Source organism: Malaya genurostris, chromosome 3 (assembly GCF_030247185.1).
Source record: "Malaya genurostris strain Urasoe2022 chromosome 3, Malgen_1.1, whole genome shotgun sequence".
Lineage (NCBI taxonomy): Eukaryota > Metazoa > Arthropoda > Insecta > Diptera > Culicidae > Malaya > Malaya genurostris.
The window spans coordinates 239,523,525-239,543,587 of NC_080572.1; the positions used below are offsets into that span (position 1 = coordinate 239,523,525).

The 20,063-nt window shown below is 40.1% G+C and overlaps 2 protein-coding genes across 7 annotated transcripts in view; one reads left to right on the forward strand and one right to left on the reverse strand.

Moving 5' to 3' along the window:
- LOC131438595 (HIV Tat-specific factor 1) overlaps positions 1-17,104 on the forward strand; it is a 188,283-nt gene extending 171,179 nt beyond the window's left edge. Inside the window, exons 3-5 of the mRNA XM_058608706.1 lie at positions 9,913-10,079; positions 10,663-10,986; positions 16,664-17,104. Coding sequence (XP_058464689.1) covers positions 9,913-10,079; positions 10,663-10,986; positions 16,664-16,976 — 804 coding nt within the window. The 3' untranslated portion in view covers positions 16,977-17,104. The remainder of the gene's footprint in view (positions 1-9,912; positions 10,080-10,662; positions 10,987-16,663) is intronic.
- Positions 1-20,063, reverse strand: part of LOC131438596 (uncharacterized) — a 259,391-nt gene that overhangs the window by 139,780 nt on the left and 99,548 nt on the right. The gene's annotated exons all lie outside the window — the stretch shown is intronic.

Consider the following 20,063-nt stretch of genomic DNA (forward strand, 5'->3'; position numbering starts at 1 on the left):
TCAAACTAGGAGAATTAATTTAAGTTATCTCTACTATCAGTATCTATACATCCTCTTGGCATCCCGGGCTCGAAACCACGTCTAACACTTAATTGAAATCAAATCGAGCGGCATTGATTATGGCTATTAACTAACGCGTGTTGTGCTGTTCCTTCGAGGTCTATTATTGCCGCCAATACCGGAACCAGAACCGGCTTTTGTTTCCGACAATGTTTCTGCTTAATCGAGTGAAAAGTGTTCCGCATGTCATGCCACACGCAACCACCGTCCGTGGATCCGATCCGTGGCAGGCTTTCATCACACAAAGCCCATCACCTACTGTCTGCTGTCAGTTTCAAGCGGTGAGAAATGGTGCAGCCTGCTGGAAGGAACTTCAAGTCGACTTGCTGTGGTTTTCTGGCTGCCTTTCTTAGCAGGTTGCATCCTGTAATGAACACCTAGTTGTTAGCAGCGACACCCGAACTGGGTCAAGCATCAAACAGCACCCATTCGTGAAACGAGCCGCAAAAGGCTTGAGCAAAAGTTTTTTCCATTTGCTCGGTCTCAGCTGAACGGTTTCTCTACTCTTCCTTGCGCCGAGCCATAACGTTCCTGGATCCGGCTGAAGGATTAGCAAATTTGTCCACCATTAGGACAGAGCGATGTCGTGTGTGCGCGCAAATACATAGAACAACTGCGGGTTCAAGTGTTCCTCCAGGCCACTCATCGCCATCATCATCTGGTTTTGCTTCGATACCTGTGCCCCGTTGTTACCCGCTGTGTGACAAGCGCAGTGAATAAATCTTGACATTTCACCACTATTTACCAGCCGCCGCATTATGGGGCCAAACTACTCGGGTGCGATGTTCAAATAGACCGAACTACTTCTTTCGGTTGCGACCAGGAGCAAATTGATGTATGTTTGCTGACGGTTTTGGATTTTTTGTTCAAATTTGAACAAACAGCCGAGTGGTGCGTTTTTTCTCTCTCTGTTATGTTTTTTTTGTACTGTAAAAGTGTCAACTGTATAAGCCTTGGCGTTCCATTAAATCCGAGCTCATATACGACGGTAATCTTGTTGTTTGCATGGCGATGGGTTATGCGTTCGGTGTCATATTTGTGATTAACTTCACCATCTATCTAGTGTTGGGCTGTTGTAGGGTGGATCTAATTTCAGCTCATTTTGTCTGTATTGTGATATCTGTTATTTAGCTAACTATATTTTTCGCTAAGTGTTCGATTCGTTAGGAAAAAGTAGTTCGTATAGAACTGCTACTGCATTTTTCCAATAGGTCATTTTAACAAATCATACATTAATCTAAAAATTGGTTTCGGTGTATGCAACGAATACGACGCTGCTGTCGCTCCTTCGGATTTGACTAATCCGAAGATATAACCCTTGGGTAGACTAGACAAAACGAAAAAACCTATACAGATTTTCTGTGTTGCTTCTGTTTGAGTCATGAGTTTAAGTTCAAAACCTATACAAGGTGTAACAAAATATATAAATTGATCCATTGTTTGGTTTGCTAGTTGCCAGTGCAGAACGATTGTCCTTGTCTTTAGTTGGTAATGTAGTTTTCACTGTTGCACTGTAAAATTTGGCTTGATGATCAAGTTGTTTACTGGACTGACATGCTAGCATCTGATTATTGTAGGCTACCAGCGATTTTCAAAAGCTTACACACCCTGATCATATGTCACGTAGGACGGAATCGCCCTGTGTAGTCGCGTACGTTACGCACACATGCTATTTCGTATACTAGGAAAGAAATTCCGCCACTCTTCCTTTTCGACTGAAAGAATTTCCTTGTACTGCGCCATATACACCTCGTATGTAAATCTTCACGCACCTCTAGGGCACCGTCTTGTACATACGTGGGAATATCGCATTGAACGTTCACGTTAGAATTGGACATATACTCAGCTACAAGTTTTGTTGAATTGTATTATTAAAGATACTATTTCCGTTGAGGTGCATTTATTCCTCAAGTAAGAATTCAATTTCATTCACTGTATGCCAAATTTTACAGTACTTAAAATCAATGCAGCTTGAATTCGATCGCACAGCCAAAGTTTCCTGCTTTTGTTTGTCAGATTTTCTGATTCCGGTAGCATCCCTTTAATTACTAAACTGTATAGTCTGCGTTTCTTGATTGCATTTTTGCTCGGAGCTGTAAACCACTTGCTAAATAAGAGGTTTTCTAGCCAAGTCATCAGCATAATGTATTTATATCTGTAGAATACATTTCTTCGAGCCGTGGTCGCATAAATCTATGCGCAAGTGTAAATGAAACACATAAAACCAAATGAAAATATTCAGTTCGCTTTCTCATCTCATCCAAGTCAGTCGATAAAACAAAACCGCTTACGTTCGGGACAGAAAAAAAACAAGTACAGTATTGTGCAGTGAACAATAGAACGAGCTCGAAATGAGTGAAACAAACGAAAGAAAATCTACCGCCGACACGAAAGAATACAATTGTTGTTGACTTCAGGCAGTGCAAAATTCGACCTTCGATACGAGAACTTGAAGTTTTGCTTAAGGAGGAAATGCATCTTGACATTAAACGTGTGCCTTTACTTCAATGCAATAAGATGAATAATGTTGTTTACATCCAGTTTAATAAAGAGTTGGATGCAATTCAAATCGCAAAAGACAATAACAATGTGCACTATGTGGAGCACGAGAACATTAAGTACAACATTCCAGTATATATGGAAGATAGTGCTATAGAAGTGCGTGTGCATGATCTTCCCTCAAGCGTAATCGATCCTTATATTCGCAAAACTATGTCCCAATACGGAGAGATTCTCTCTATCGAAAAAGAAAAGTGGCAGAATTTTTTCCCCGGTATTCTAAATGGCGTACGTTTGTTACGCATGCGCTTGAGGAGGCCTATACCTTCTTATGTGACTTTCGATCAGGATACAAGAATCCCGTGCAAATCACTTGTTACCTATGACAATCAGATGGCCACATGTCAATATTGCCAAAAAGCTGTTCACTACGATAAGCCATGTGATAAACCGGACAAGGAGATAACTACACCAAAGGACAATGGTGCTTCCTTCACACCAACCCCAAGCAATCCCAGTACACCTGTGACAGTCACCAACAACAGTGAAGAATCCCCTTCAACGAATCGATCATCATCCCCTATAGAACAAAGTACACCAGCTGCAGTTATCAACTTACCCTCCAACCAACCAGCAATTGCAACCATTATACAACAAGGTGTATCTACAGCAACTAGCAACGAAATCAACAACAATACCACCGATGCGGCAATGAATGACGAGACGAACCGCGAACAAACTGCTCCTCAATCCTCGCAGGAAGAAAATGGAAGCTCCTCTCCCCCTAGAAAAAGGGTGACAACGAGATCCAATACAAAAAAAAATATCTAAAAACTCAGCTAAATCGGCCACGTAAAGCTTATACGCAAATAGGCCTGAATAAAATATCTTTTAAATAATAAAAAAAAAAAACAAATGATAATAGTCATGTGAACTTCAGCAAAAACCTGTACTCATGAGATACTGCAACCGAACCTGCAAGACGAAACGTAAAATAAATGCTTAACTCAATGTTATATTCGTAGTAAGATTTCAAACATGTTGGAAATCCAAAAACACATAATAGAGAAAATTACCGTTACATTTACTAAATTAAATCAATTTTGAAATTGTTGCATTTTTCTCTTCTCTGCCACTCGTTTGTCGGGTAACAGTTCAAACGATTCGGATGAAACTTTGTACCCGTCTTCAGTACAGCAAAACCACCGGTGTCAACCGGGTCTTAACTAAAAATTCGAAACTATAGATTTATATAATCTAACTATCAGTTGATTCAAAAACATTTAATATGTATTGCAATATTGTTTTGCTATTTCAATACTACAACATCGGTCAAATCGGTTCAAATTTCCCTATGTTATCCAGAGCCTATCACAGCATGGCATAATGATATCATTCTTTTGATTCCTCTCACACGGCCGACGGTTTTGATCGCTGCTTCACACCTCGCATTTCATTCAGTAGCAGTTCTGCTTCGATTGGTATAATGAGGTTTCGCGTCGTGCATGATAAAATACCCCACAGTTCTGTACAGTACAAACTTTCACACAAAGCAGAATCTATAAATTTAAGCTCTGTCACATTTTTCTATTCAGTCAACGCCTGTCTCCATGCAAAGCGGATGGGTGAACTATTCACTTTGCCATCCGCTCCATGAATAGTCAACGGATTGAACCGACTTGCACTCGGTACGGCTCGATAATGCCGTAGAGAAAGTTACATGTGAGAAAATGTTATGTTGATCATTTTCAAAAGATTTTATTCTTTGCGCACATCACGAAACGTCACTTGACGGACCGTATAGATGCGCAAACCTAATCAAATATGCGATTTTGCGATGAGAAATATTCTTTTACTGCCTTTTGATTTATTCCTCTAGTGTTCAAAATAATCTTAACCGAACCGAGAATATTCCGTATCTTAATATTGGTTAACATATCATTTTTTTAAATCAAAAATGACTTTGATGTGATAATGTCAATCTTAATTCTTTGTGCAAAAACTAAAGTTCATTTAGAATGGTCTCAATGCCATTTTTAAAATGTTCGGGAATAACAAGTAAAGTATTTAAAACACTGGTTTCCGTTTAAAAAAATGTTCGTCCGTGAAAAACTAACCTAACCTAATTTATACATTTTCCATGTTTAATTGTAGTTCACACTAGAAAAAGTAGTACCAATCACTTTCAAATCCATTTTCCCATCCGAGTTTACTTTTATTTTTAATATCTGTTTGTATAATTAAATAAACGAAAAAAAAATTCCCAATTCCATTTTTTCTTTTGATGTTGTCACTACTGGTAATTGAGTTTAGCGGCAGTGTGTCAATAGCAGCCTGTGTTAAATTCAACCGTCATCCTCATACTCATAGAATTAGTTCTGCGTGAGATTACCAATTAGAATCTGTATCGCACCCGACTTTTTTTTTATTCAATAATATAATATAATATTAAGGCACACTGCTTAAGCTCTAAGATGCCAAGGGTATTTACTAATCTTAATTATCGTCTAACTTAAAACTAGAGTAGTATCATTATGTAATATAGTATCTGGCGATCGGTAGTGGCCGGTGAATTGAATTTAGGATGAGATGATTCCAGATGGCGATGGTAATTTTCTATGTTGGCCGCATTCTTCGGTCCGTGAGGGTCCGCGGGAAACACCCCCAGGCTACGAAGGCCCGGCGGTTGGCCCGCATGCTGGTCATTGACTGGAGCGGTCTTTCGGTGATGGTGATGTTACGGAAGAGAATGAAAAAAAGAAGTAAATATTGTGGGAAACGGGGTAAAAAAGGGGTGTGGGAACAAAATGTTTGAAAACGACAGAGATCTAATTAGTTGCCATCGAGATGGTGAAAAAACAGGGAAAGGGGAACGAAAAAGTTAGTGACAAAAAAAAAAGATCTTGTTAATTCCAATAAAGATGGTGGACAGGGACGGGGATCGAGAGAATCGGGCGGATGTTAGTGTCGAACCTGTAGGTGGAGATTATATTTTCTGAGCGAGGAATAACACATTACACTTGTATATCAATGTGTTTAAGGTACTGGTATATGAGAAGCATATATGAACTATCCCGACTCGCCAACACATCCCGAACCGGCACCTCAGGCGGTCTACCTCATCGCACCCGACTTGCATTCCATGCACTTCGATAATGCCGTAAAGAAGGTTGTTTGTGCATTTTTAATGTCATCGTGAACGGTCGTGTTTCGCATTATTTTTATTTTTGCCCTGTAACATTTGAAGTTAGTTTGAATGTCTATTGAAAACTGAATTATTTACATCTGAAATAATTTTAAAGCATGTGCAAACTTTTTAGTTCTTGGTGAAAAATAGTCATTCTAAAACTAGGCTATGATTCTACAACTCAAAAGCAATTAATTTTCTTATTATAACCGTTATCATAGAAATAGTCGTTTTCGGTAGACTGATTTTTGTTGAATTGTGTCATTTTAAAAAGTATAAAAAATCGAAAAATGATTGCAGAACACAATTTATTGAGTTATGTTTAACACTCCTCTTGAATCCAGTTTTTTTTCTGCTGTTTGTTTAGCAAAATTGATAGTTTGAATTCAAAAAACTTTTCGTAAATGAAGACAATAGAAGAAGATGTTTTAATCCATCTAGTGGTGTGACGATGCCTTTATCATATTTCTCTTATGTCATGAACATTACTAAGAGATTTTTGAAACTTTTCATCGAATCTTGATTAAAAACAAGAAAGTTTATTTGGGCATAATCTACAAGGCATAACCTTTTCGAAATTGTAAACAGTTTCAAGCCAAATTTGATAAGCTTTTCCGTTTTCTGCATCGTCGTTTCAAATAACGATATGAATTTTTGAACACACCCTGTAGCTCCGGTCGGATTTGGGCGAAATTTGGATCAAAAGTCGGATTTGGAGGAAATTCAATAGCAGCTGAAAAGACCTCAAGACCTTCCATTTACGTCTAAGCTTGCGGAAACTGTTTGAGCCATCTCTGAAAAATTGCAGTAAGTTCCGTTCTTTGAGTTTTTGATAACTGTTTCCAGAAGTTCCCGGTATCCTCCTATCCGTACTGTATTTTAAGTTTTGTGCTGTATTTTCGACCCAAATACTGCGTACTGTTTTTTACTCTCCAAATACTGTATTTTCTCATTGAAATGTAATCATCTCGGTAAAAGATGAAATTGTGGAGTCTCGGCTACCTCAAGTTTGACAAACGTCAGTTATTACCGAAATTGTCAGCAAAAAGTTTACTGTACATCTGGCAAAACTTTTACTGTATGTTCAGCAAGTGAAATTTGTGAATTACCGAAATTCCAGCTATTGAAAGTAAACAAAAAAAAAATCGGTTCTATTTTTTCGAAATTATGAATATTCAATGTGTGGTCAAGGTTTTGTTTTATTATCGTATAAACGTAAAAAAATACTTTTTACTTTTTTATTTATGACTTCTGTTCAGTCAGTAATTTTTACTTTTTTCCGTTTTTTACCGATATCAAACTAACTAGAGATTATAAGAAGAGAAAGAATATGAACATATAGAGCCATAGTACTCAAGGAAGAGCAAGGATGTGAAGAATAAAGTGCGGAAAAGTGAAACTGTCCGAACCGGCAAAAGTAAAGTTACGAGAAGTTGTCACATTCTGCCCACGACGGTTTCTCGCACAATGTGTTTCATTGTGTTGATATTTTCTCATCTCTATATATATAACTATAACTATAACACCGGAATGGAAGATTTGTCCGAAACTATTGCTTGAGTGCCTGGAGTTGTAGCGTATGGCTATGCGTCCCAGGGTGCAAGCGGCGCACGGACAGCGCTCCATTCATCGCTGTGTGTGATGGAATCCCATCAGATTTTTACTTTTTTATTGATGACTTCTGGTCAGTCAGTAATTTTTACTTTTTTCCGTTTTTTAACGATATCAAACTAACTAGAGATTATAAGAAGAGATAGTTTGATATCGTTAAAAAACGGAAAAAAATGAAGAAATACATAAAATGCAAAAAACCAGTCGTGGCGTTCCGTATTTTGACATCCAGTAAAGACTGTTCCAGAAAGTATGGACGCACTTTGATTTCGCTGTAAATAATTCACAAGTGTTAGATATTCAAATTTTATTCGATATACAGATAATATTAGACTCTACAACAACAGAATATTATTCTCAACATTTGCTATTTAGCCATTGTAGACTAGCTGGCGCACCTTCTTGCGAATGTTCCTCATTAAATTCCGTGCAGACTTCTTGGCGACAAGTTTTGACTGTTGAATGGTTTCGGCTGCCGAGACATGTTTGCTAAGATGTGCCTTCGTTAATGCCCAAAATTACTCAAGTTGTGGGCAATTTGGTGGATTCATGTCTTTTCAGACGAAAGTGACATTTTTGGTAGTATACCATTCTACCGTTGATTTCGGGTAGTGGCAAGAATCAAGATCCGGCCAGAAGACAACAGGATCCTCCTGGCTTCAAATCATGGGTAGAAGTCGTTTTTGTAAACATTTCTTGATGTATATTTCGCTGTTCATTGAAGCAGTGTGATAGAGGGTTTTGAAATCTTACCGCAGCTACAAACTGCTTGCCAGACCATAGCTTTCTTACCAAAAAATGTCTCGAACTGGTTTAACACTTGCCCTTCTCGCACCGTATAATATTGTAGGTTTCGTCGTCCATGATTATGCAGTTCAAATTTCCAGCAAGAATCGTATTGTACAGTTATAGGTTCGAAGTTTCAAACGTTCTTTAGCACGAAGAACATTTGACTTCGAAGTGCCCACGTTTTTGGCCACATCCCAGGACCTTTTTTTTCGACCCGTTTTCGGTTTATCCTCAAAGGTGTTATCCTCACCGAACTGCCTGATTGCATTTCGCACGGCTCCTTCCATTTTTGCTAGCTTTCTCAGTGACAGTCCGCGTTCTGTGCACCATTTGTGCACAATTTTTCCACGTTGTTCTGCAGAAAGTCCACGCATTTCGAAACAAACTAATGAAAACGAATAAACAACTGCACAAGTGGTTAGAGAAGAGTGTACACAACAGAACGCAGCCATTAAAATTGACAGATTCTGAACTATTGTCCGGGATAACATTACATCTCTCGAACCGGAAATGTTCGCCATAACCCTTCCAAATTTGATTGACATTGTTCTTTTTTTCGGAATGCGTTGAGTCATCTTCGAGAAAATTCAGCCGATGAAAAATGTGCGGTTAGTCGTCAGTACGTCTCTTATAGTATTATATCGTTAGAACCGTAAGTGACAACGATTTGGTTTCTCGAACTTCATCAGAAATTCTGTAGTAGCTTTCAAACGAGCCTAAGCGTGTGAAAATCGGCTAAAATATGAGACAACTTTGCGGTAAGAAAACAACGCGTTTTTTTCAGAAAACAACGTTAAGTCACTTATACCATTATATCTCCTGAACCAGAAGTGACAGCCATTTGATCTTCGAATTTAATCAGTGACCCAATAAAAGTTTTCAAACGAGCCCAAGTTTGTTGAAACCGGTTCAGCAATCTTCGAGAAAATGGAGCGGTAAGAAAAAAGTGCGTTTGGCTGTTACGTCATTTATACCATTATATATTCGGAATCAGAAATGACTGATGAAATTAAATGATAAGAAATGAATAGTGAATACATAAAATATCATTCTCGAAAAGTCAGTATGGATCGATCTGTATATTTTATTTCGAAATTTTTTTTTTCGATTCGATCCATCTCGAAGGGTAACACAAAATACCCACCCTAGAACCACGGCCTCTCCTCGACAGTCGGCCAGTGTGTCACGTGCTTGATGAGAAACCGTCAACTGAACACCGGGATAAGCTCGAACGACACCAGAGTGGTGCAGCAGTGGTCGGTGGAATGAAAAAGGGCCCTGAAGAACCAATATTTAAGGTACACTTAAGTGAACCCTTCTCCCCCTCGACCAGCTTCTTCCCGTTTTTTTTTCTTTCATCCCTCTACTGCCCGTGCCCATTTCGGTTGGTTTCTGGTTTGCCGGTTGGCTGGCCCGTATTCATTGGGTCACATCACCCGGCATCGTTCCACGATGCTGTAATTTGGGGATAAAAGCGTGGCAAATTGATTAGCAAACACTTATTCGGCTGACTTCAGTTCTTCGGGGGTTTTGTTTTGAACCCTGGTTCCCCGGCAGTTGGTAGACCACCAAACTGTCAATTCGACTGTACCCCTAATTAAGTTCGTTAGTTGCGTTCTTGCTTTTGTCTTACAGTTCGTGAGGATAGCAAGCGTTTGTGTGGTCCTCGTGTGGAATTCTCGTTCGCCTGGGGCGAAAGTGTTGAACTTACTAATTAAAATTTTGTTCGTTTTTTTTTTTGCATATTCTCTTCCTTTACCGAACAGATTGAGTCGGTCGGTCTGGCGCTGGAGATCTTGGACAATTATGACCTACGTGGACAGAAAATTCGTGTCCAACGGGCCGAGTTCCAGCTCAAGGGCGAGTACAACCCATCGTTGAAGCCGAAGGTCCGTAAACGGGAGAAGGAGAAGATGCGCAAAATGCAGGAATCGTAAGTATCGCTTCGTTAGGAGCTCCATGATACCGCCTCTACCGAAATGGGTCATGCTGTTACGCGAATGTCTTCCCCAGCGTCGAGCGTGATTTCATTGTTCGGCGAAACCGATAATAAGCCTGGTGTTTGCCGGATGACACGACAGTAATTTGACGTGAAATCACTCCATGGTACACTTCATTAGGAACCCCGCCGTTAGACGTGCGAAGTCAGAAGTCGACTGAAGTACCGTGCATTAGCGATAGCTCGGTCGTTAATTTTGCCATAGATCGCAACCCTAAACGGTGTAATCTCAGCATGACTACTTTCGGATGTAGGCACTTTTAATTCACACTCAATTTCTGACTCTGGGAGGATTTCACAGAAGAATCACTGTGACCGTTCTCCCGTTTAGCGAAGGTAAACAAATCAAGAGAAAATATTATTGCCATTAACTACCCACTTAACAAATTTTGAGCACCGCGCAGTTGATTATCTACCTTTTTTTGTTTAATGACTCTCCGGCTTCCGCACGCCATCGACCCGTTTTTTTTCCGTTTAACTTTTTTTTTCAACTTTCGATATGTTTTTTCTCGCGCAGACTCTTCGACTGGCGCCCGGAGAAGATGCGAGGTGAACGCTCGAAGCACGAACGGATCGTCATCATCAAGAATCTGTTCGAACCGGAGCTGTTCGAGCGGGAGGTTCATCTGCTGCTCGAGTACCAGAACGATCTGCGGGAGGAGTGCAACAAGTGCGGTACCTGCCGCCGGGTCGTCCTGTTCGATCGTCACCCGGAGGGTGTGGCCCAGATCACGATGAGTGACCCGGAGGAAGCGGAACTGGTGGTGAAGCTGATGCACGGACGCTTCTTCGGGCAGCGCAAACTGACGGCGGAGATTTGGGACGGCAGGACGAAATATAGGTGAGTGAGGGAAAACGAAACGGTATGGGTTGAATGATTTTTTTTGTTTCATGGTCAAAGAAAACTGATATGTTGGAACTCAAGCAAAATCACACAGTGAACTAGGAAAAACTGTTTTTGGAGTAACTTCCCGAGAACTGACAAATCATGGCAGTTTGCGAGTGTATTGATATATGTTTCATTTATTGAGCAATTCCATGGTAGATTTTTTGTAGTTTATGATTTGGCTCCTATTTTACATAAACAGTCTTCATGACCAAAAATAACACTAAACACCAAATGTCACATCCTGTCGGCAAAGCTCTCTACACGCGTGCCTGAGCATTAGCTACAATTGGCTTATGTTCATTCGACATTCCGTCTACTCAGTTAAGCCTCAGTAGTCAGTGACTGCAAAAAGTGTCGATGTTGATGTCGATGAAAGTAAATTTTGTTATGACTTCGTAAAATTCTAGTTATGACTGCAGGCCGAAGTAGTGAGGCGAAAATGGCCTCTGGACTCGGTCTGAGCTGTAGATTTATTGTTGTTTTTTTACGAAAAAAAAACTTAATGATTTCATGAAGCTCAACACAGTATTCGTGATTGCGTAGAGACAAAAAATCCCTAAATCTCGGACAGAGTCGTTTCGGCATAGGCAGCACCAAACGATGAGCGAAGATTCCGAACCATCCCCGAATAAGCACGTTATGACAGCAAATAAGCGCAAATTGGCATTTCAATCGCAGTGATTATGTTATTTTTGTGAAGGTAAGTCGATTTCTATAAACGCACCATTTTTCCTGCTCTTGTTTTCTGGTAACGTAACGAAACATGAAAGAGAAATAAAGTAAGCTCAGCAAGGCTGCCAAACAAGCGGAGCTTTGTTGGATTTTATATGATGTAGTCAAACTTGTAACCGAAAATATCAAAACTTTCTTGGCCACCCGGCCACATCGAGAGTCATTTTACATATTTGCGAGAGAGCATGGAGAGAAATGTAATACGCACAGCGAGCCACGTGGTTTTACGCAACCTACTGGCCTCAGTCCTTAAGGCCATCGTCCAGGTACCTTGCATGCGGGTGGTTTTAGGAAATTTTCGATGGAAAATTTCCCAAAACCAAAAACATACAGACCATTGAAAAGCTTTTATCTATCTGCAGGTCAAAAACGGCTGAAAAATACGGAGGATTTTCCGAGTCTTTTAAAAAATAGGCGTGAAAAATGAGTGTTTTTGTGATCTTCCACAATTATCTGGAAAAATAATGCGATGATATAATTTTTTTTCAATCATCTCATCAAAAATAGCTCTGAAAAAATGAGTTTTTTTTATCTTTCACAATTATTTGACAAATAATAATACGATGGCATGATTTTTTTTCAAATAAACCTTATGATGGCTACAAAGATTACATTCGGACACATTTTTGGAAAACCTTTTCACGCTTTTCATAGAAAATCAACGAATTCCAAGGGGACGGGTATAGCGTGATGGATACGTCGATGCCTTTCACGCAGTCCGCCTGGGTTCGATTCCCAACCCCGCACATAGGGTCAGAAAGTTTTTCTGTTCCGAAGAGGTGAATGACATTAATGTTAAAGCCTCTATAATAGAAACAAAAAAAAAAAAAAAACGAATTTCAAAAATTTCAACGAAATCGGTTATATGAAATTCGGTGATTTTCCATGCAAAGCGTGAAAAGGTTTTTCAAAAATGTGTCCGAATGTGATCCTTGTAGCCACATTAAGGTTTATTTGAAAAAAAAAATCATGCCATCGAATTATTTTTTCAAAATATTGTGAAAGATCACAAAAAAAACTCAATTTTCAGCCATTTTTGCCCTGCAGATAGATAAAAGCTTTTCAAAGGTCTGTATGTTTTTGGTTTTGGAAAATTTTTCAAACTTTCCATCAAAAATTTCCTAAAACCACCCGCGCGCACGGTACTTGGACGATGGCCTTAAGTAGATATGTGCTTCTGTGGCTCAGTCGAGTAACTGGAGTGCTTTGTGATCTAATGCTTCTTGATTCAAGTCGCGCTTTTGCTATCGATCTTTTATTTTATTCGGTTCTAAGTTATGTTTTTTAAATCACACTATTTTACACGTTTTTGAATATAAAATTGTGTGAAATATGACGCTCCATTTATGTGCATCTGTAAAATGACAAGAATTTTTCGAACTGTGTCGTTTTTTATTAACAGAATGTATAATTTTAAAATGAATTGATGATTATCATATACAAAACAGTTGCTGGATATTAATAAGACCAAAAAGTTTCATTTGCACATTATATTTGGTTATGTCGGATTATTTCCTGCATCGTAATGTGACTGGCCATTTTCGTTTCAACCATTTTAAGATTTTAGATTTCGAGATTAGTTGAGGAACTCCGAGCCAGATGGCGCCCGTATAAGCAGGGATGTGTAGTTCAAATCAAATGGCTGTGACTTTTGGTTTCGAAGAAATAATGGTATAAGTGACGTAACCGACAAATCACGTTGTTTTTCATCGCTCTAATGTAAATAAAGGTGATAATATTTTGGGATTACCTCTAATTTCGTAAAGCGCTATTGTTCAAAAGTTCAAGCACCTCGAATAAAGTCCTCATGCAAAATTTGATCTAAATCTGATATGGGCAAGGGGTGCTACCCGGCGGTTAAGGTTGGAAAATTTTCGATCTTGAAAAATCACCATTGGAGTACATGAGATTTCCGAAATTATAATTTGTTTTTTGATATCTAATGTCGTAGAATTGCATGAAATGTCGAGATTTAGAGCCAGAAAAACTTTCTGGCCTATGTGCGGAGTCAGGAATCGAAATCGAATCACCGTCCCCGTCCCCCAGATCGTGCTACTTTTGGTCTGAGAAATGTTCCAAAATATATTATATAAACTTTCTTCTGTTAACTACCCTAATCAATCTGAGTAAACTATTGTCAAAAATGAGCCGAAATTAGTGTTAGAAATTATTTTAAAAAGGCAGAAAATATTGAAATGAGAATGTTGCGATTAAAAGAGAAAGACATTCTAACACCACTAAGTGGATTAAAAGTAGTTTTTTTTCGGATGCGACTTCTGATTCCGGAACAACACTTCTGGTTTTGATGATGTGTGTTTAAAATTTATACCGTCATGTAAAGCGAAAGTGCAACAGAAAACGAAAAATGTCTATAAATCTGACTCAAAACTTTTATAAATTGGAACGGTTATGCTAGTGTATGCTCAAGCAAACTTTTTGGTTCTTATTCAAGATTCAAATGAATAGTTTTTTTTAATCCCGTCGTAATATTTACGAAAGCATTGCAATATAAAATAATTCGGTCCGTTTTTTTGGGTACAAAAATGCATTTATTTCAAAATAAAAAGAATTTAAAGATTATTCAAGTAGTTTCCAAATAGTTTTTCTCGACTTTTGTGACCAAAGGCCGAGCGTTGTCATGCAGGAGAATAACTTTATCGAAGACATGAAAACGTTATTCTCCTGCATGACAACGCTGGGCTTTTGGTTGCAAAAGTCGAGAAAAAATATTTGGAAACGCTTCCGCGCTTGTATTTCGGCCGTTTTTCTCGCCTTGAACGCATCAATTGCAGACTGTACCGATCGTCTATTATAGTATCACCTGGTTGTAGCAGCTCATAATAATACATACGTTTGTTTCCAAAATAAAAGCTTTATTCATTAATTTTTCGGATCCCGGCTCGAAAAAAGGGGTCCTCTTTTGACGCTATCCATGAAGCGATTCATTTTTCCAACTCTTCGAAGGATTGAAAATGTTGATCAGCCAGGCCGTGTGCCATCGAACGGAATAGGTGGAAGTCAGAAGGGGCGACATCCGGGGAATACGGTGGATGGGAAAAGACTTCCCATTTCAGGATTTCAGGTACTTTTTGACCACTTTTGCGACGTGAGGCCGAGCATTGTCGTGTTGGAGGATGACTTTGTCATGTCGCTCTTGATATTGTGGCCGCTTTTCTTTTAGCGCGCGACTAAGGCGCATCAGTTGCCTTCAGTAGCGATCTCCTGTGATGGTTTCACCCGGTTTTAAGAGCTCGTAGTAAATCACACCGAGCTGATCTCGCCAAATACAAATCATAACCTTGGCGCCGTGAATATTCGGTTTTGCCTTCGACGAAATAACATGCCCGGGCTTTCCCTATGATTTTCTGCGTTTAGGATTATCATATCGAACCCACTTTTCATCACCGGTAACGATTCGATGTAAAAACCTCTTACGATTTTGTCTTTGAAGCAGTTGCTCACATACAAATAGACGGCGCTCGATGTCCCTCGGTTTCAACTCGTACGGCACCCAGTTTCCTTCTTTCTGTGTCATGTCCATGGCCTTGAGACGTTTTGAAATGGCTTGCTCGGCAAGCCCTTCTTGGGTTTGGCACGAATCTTCATCAAGCAATGCTTCTACATACTTGTTCATCTTTGAAGGTTTTTTCTCTTCCACCACCATGTTTGTCTTCGACATCGAAATCACCATTTTTAAAACGTTGAAACCACACGTTTTTTTACTCAGAGCAGCATCACCGTAAGTTTCTGATTCGCATTCGATGCGCTTCAGTAGCATTTTTTTCGAATTGTAACAGAAAAGTAAAACTTCTCGCAAATGGCGAGAATTGGGCACATAAACAGACACTTTCGAGCGTGAATAATACGAAAACAAGAACAACTGTCACTGAAACAGCGATGAAAATTCGTTAGGCACTGTACACACTCACTTTAAAGGCATTATCATCTATGTATTTTGACCAGCCTCAGCCGGTACAGCCACCTATCGAAAAACGGCGGAAGCAAAGACATACATATAGAAAATCAAATTGTAGGAAAATGTAAAATTGTTCGAGATTTAGTCTTAGACTCCAAGCTCACTTTTGTGGAACACTACAATACCTTAATAAATATGGCAAATAAACAATTTCTTGTATATGCACTTCGTAAATTAAACTGGACCGCATTTCCTCTGCAATCGTATTAAGCTAGCTGCATGCTTATCAAACACTTAAAGAACGTAACAATAGAACAAATTTTGCAATGAATAGTCCAGTCAATCGAGTTATGCGTCACTATAATCAATTTTGTAATCATCTTGACCTAACTATGTTAAAAAATCAAATTAAAACGAAATAAATAATTTGCAATTCGACTGAATTTATCGACAGCGACACGTCGGGAAACAAGTGATGTTGGCATAGATACTCTCTTTTGTTGCAGTGCAAAAGTGTTTTATCACTCTTCGTTTGTATTGAAGGTGCTTTACTAATGGGACAGTGAACAATCGAAAATAATACTGTTGGATGGTTCTGATGCAAAAATAGTATGAACATTGGATATTGAATATTTACACCGCAGCCTTGAGATGCTAGTGTCTGATTCTCGAGATCGGAAATGTCAACGAGCTCCGATTCCGAGCTCAATGTTTCTCAATGAAATTGCATTTTTATGTGATGTTGAGCTTGATGAATGTTTGAGTAATTTATTTTCCTTTTATGCAAAACAGATACTATTTTTTTGTCAGCAAAGAAAAGTTACTTGGTCAAAAGCAGCTATGCCAGCAAAAGTTGACCAGCACTGAGAAAAACGCAGCCATTTGTCATTGTCATATCTTTATTTCATACTCATAACTAACTTTTTTGTTGTTGTTGGACGCAAAATATAAACATATTCTTCTTTATCCATTCTCCCTTAGGATCGCCGAAACGGAAGCTGACACCAATAAACGTCTGGGCAACTGGGAGAAATATTTGGAGAAAGAAGATGAAAAATTAGCCACTACTCCGGAAACAAAATCGGAAGAAAAAACTGACCCACGAGGGGAAACTGATGTTCTGAAGCAGGAAATACAGCGCTCATCATCGCAGATGGATGAACAGCCACAGAAAAGGCCACCATCGCCGCAGTTGGAAATGGAACCGAAGGATGCTGATAAGGCTCCAGAGTTGTCAGAGCCCGGAGACGACGACGAGTCTGCAGCAGCACAGGATTCACCGAACCACGAATAGTGAAAACATGAGTATTTTTTTTTTTGCTGTGGAAGACTACTACCGAGTACTGATAAGGTAATAAGCTATTTAAAAGAGAATCAGGGGGATCGCTCGTGATTTCGTATTGAAGAAACTGGTTTAAAATTCATGCGATGTCCTGTTTCGAATAGAACTAAAGAATTCCAAGCAGCGGCCCGGAACGTCAAATTCCCATTTCATTCCAATGACATTTTCATTAACATCTGCTGAATCTGGGAGGTCGTTCCAACTCATAGCACCGACCAAACTACGACTCCGTCCCGTCGTGTACCGGTTCAGAGTCAGATTTAAATCCCAACGCTAACCACTTTATTATCCCAACCAATCATTCCGATTTCAGCTTCCGTTTTTCTGGTCTGCTCTGGTTTGGTCTGTATTCCGTTCTTTCGGTTAGCTTCCATCACACCCGGCACCCGGTCGGTCGGTGCGGCGCTGGTAAACGAGATTTATACCACCAACGATGTCGATGCCGGAGCGCGCTCCGTTCGTGACGATGCTCTACTGGCACCCCTAGCCGCCGTCGCCTCTGCTGCTGGTACGTCCCTTGATAGACGACGGTTTTTTGGTCCCATCACTCGGGAAACGGTTGCAGGTTTGGCTACGTCGGTCGAGTTCCGTTGTGGGTATATGATTTTTAAAAATTTCACACATGCCACACCGGAGCTAGTCGGTCGGTTGGTCGACGATGGTAGCGGCGGCGGCAATGCTAGTACCGATGTTTGCATGAACTCATGCGGCTAATTTGCTCGTTTAATCACGGTGGGATTGCTTTCTACCAAATCGTAGAAAAAACCGTACGGCAGATAATAGCCGGCGCCTCCTAACAGGACCAGATGGTGAACGAAAAACTTGGAGATCTTCTCCGTTTCGTTTCTTTTGGAACTTGACTGGTGATTTTTTTAATGTAAGCTATGAGAGTTGAAAGCTTTATGGATGTTGTTCCTTACGTTATGAAATATCGGATGGGAAACGTACTGTCGTTTCGGTTGAAAGGGAAGGTCAATCGTTTAATATACCAAGTTATTGTAGTTGTGTAGCGAATTCGACTTGGTACCATTTTTATAGCACCGATTTGAACTCTTGCGAATTGCGGTGTCAATTCGTTGTCGACGACGGCCAAAAGTACTGTTATTAATTCGGCTCGGAATAGCGCATCTTCATTATGTACTATTTCATGACCGGCGTTGTCGTGCCAGAAATGCCCGGAATTCGTAAACTCCGTCGAAAAATTTCCTCTTCACAATCGTCGTATATGACATCATTTGCTCGGGCAAGTAGATTTATAACGATTGCGTGTCTCAAGGTTTCTTTCTCTGGCATCAGCAAAACCGTTGAACAAATGGCAAAGTGACACAACCAGCACCATGCACCATGGGATCGTATCGTATGCACCGTATGTATTGATGCTGTTTGATTCCGTCTGCTGTCTGTTTTGGTTATAGTCGGAACGATTCAACGCCACTGCCGCCAACGTGTTCGTTGTTCCAAGTCGCCGGCACAGACAGGGGCGTGCTCGACGCGACTATGTCTATTCTAGAAAATGCGTTCGTTTTACCGCGGTACCAAACCCAATCGTTTCGGATTCAAATAACCCGCGCCCGGTTGATGCATTTCGAAGTGCCTGAAACGGAATGAAAGCAAAAAAAAAAACAAACAAGAATGCAACCAGTAGCAGTTTTGTGCGAAATGCAAATGCTAAAACGCTCCTGCCATCCGTGATGCAACTCATACCAGCGGGGCCAACAACACGGAGAGGGAAGACGCATCAGGCCGAGAGTGGAACTTGAAAGGAACTGAGCCGTTGAGTAGTGCGCTGTTGATTGATGAATTGAATATGGATCGCACGTAGCAAAATAATCGATCTGAATAGACGTCGCTGTCAGTCGGAAACATTATGGTTTCACTAGTTTTGTTGTTATCGGAGGTTCTGTTTGAAGCACCTTGAAAGAGGTTATTTGCTTGTCGCCATCAATCAAGTTGGGTTTTACGAAAATTACGAACTACTGAAAAGAAGAAAAATTCCTGTCTTACATAGAGATTTAAGAAAGAATCAATTTGACTGATAGGATCCAGTTGTTCTGAGGGATTTTTATTCAGCATTTCAAAAATTTAATACTAGTGGAAGGTGGTCCTAAACTGCCATAGGAAGGTTCATATCTCACAAAATATAATGAAGTGTTTTGCCATTCTCATATAGAAAGGCTATGCATTCGTTGTGAAAACCGAGGCTCGGAAGGCCGAGTGTCATTTACCATCCGGCTCAGTTCGTCGAGATCACAAAATATCTGTGTGTGTGATAAATAATGTCACTCAATTTTTTCAGATATGACTGAACCGATTTTCACAAACTTTCAGATTCTAATAAAAGGTCTTATAGTCCCATACACATGTTTGTTTACATGTCAATAACAGCTGCGCAATCGATTGGTTTCGGTACGGTTTATCGTTTCAATGATGAGTCGAATTGATAAGGAAACGCGAAAGAAAATTCTGCACACTTGGTGCTCAGAAAGTGGTGTCACGTACAACGAAATTGCAAAACGGGTGAAAGTGCACCACACCCGTGTCAAAAATATTATCGAGAAGTTCGGTAAGACCCTTTCCATGAAAGATTTGCCCCGATCCGGTAGGAAAACGGGTCCCAGCCAGCCCGGTCGGGACTTAAAAGTGGTTGAGTACATCAGGAAAAACCCATCGGCGTCGACGCGGGATTTGGCCAAGCAGTTCAACACCAGCATCGGGATGATTCGGAACTCCCTGAAAACGTACAAGAAACAGAAGGTGCCGAAAAAGTCTCTGGTACAGCAAGTTCAGGCCAAAACAAGAGCGCGAAAACTGTATAACCGGATTCTACAGAATAAAGACGGATGCATCCTGATCGACGACGAAACCTACGCCAAGGAAGACTCTCGAGCGCTGCCCGGATCGTAATATTATACGAAATCGGTGTACCAGGACCTGGACGACGCTGACACCACGGTAGCGATGGAAAAGTTTGGGCAGAAGGTGTTGGTCTGGCAAGCAATTTGTACCTGTGGTTTGCGGTCGTCGATTTTCTTCACGAAG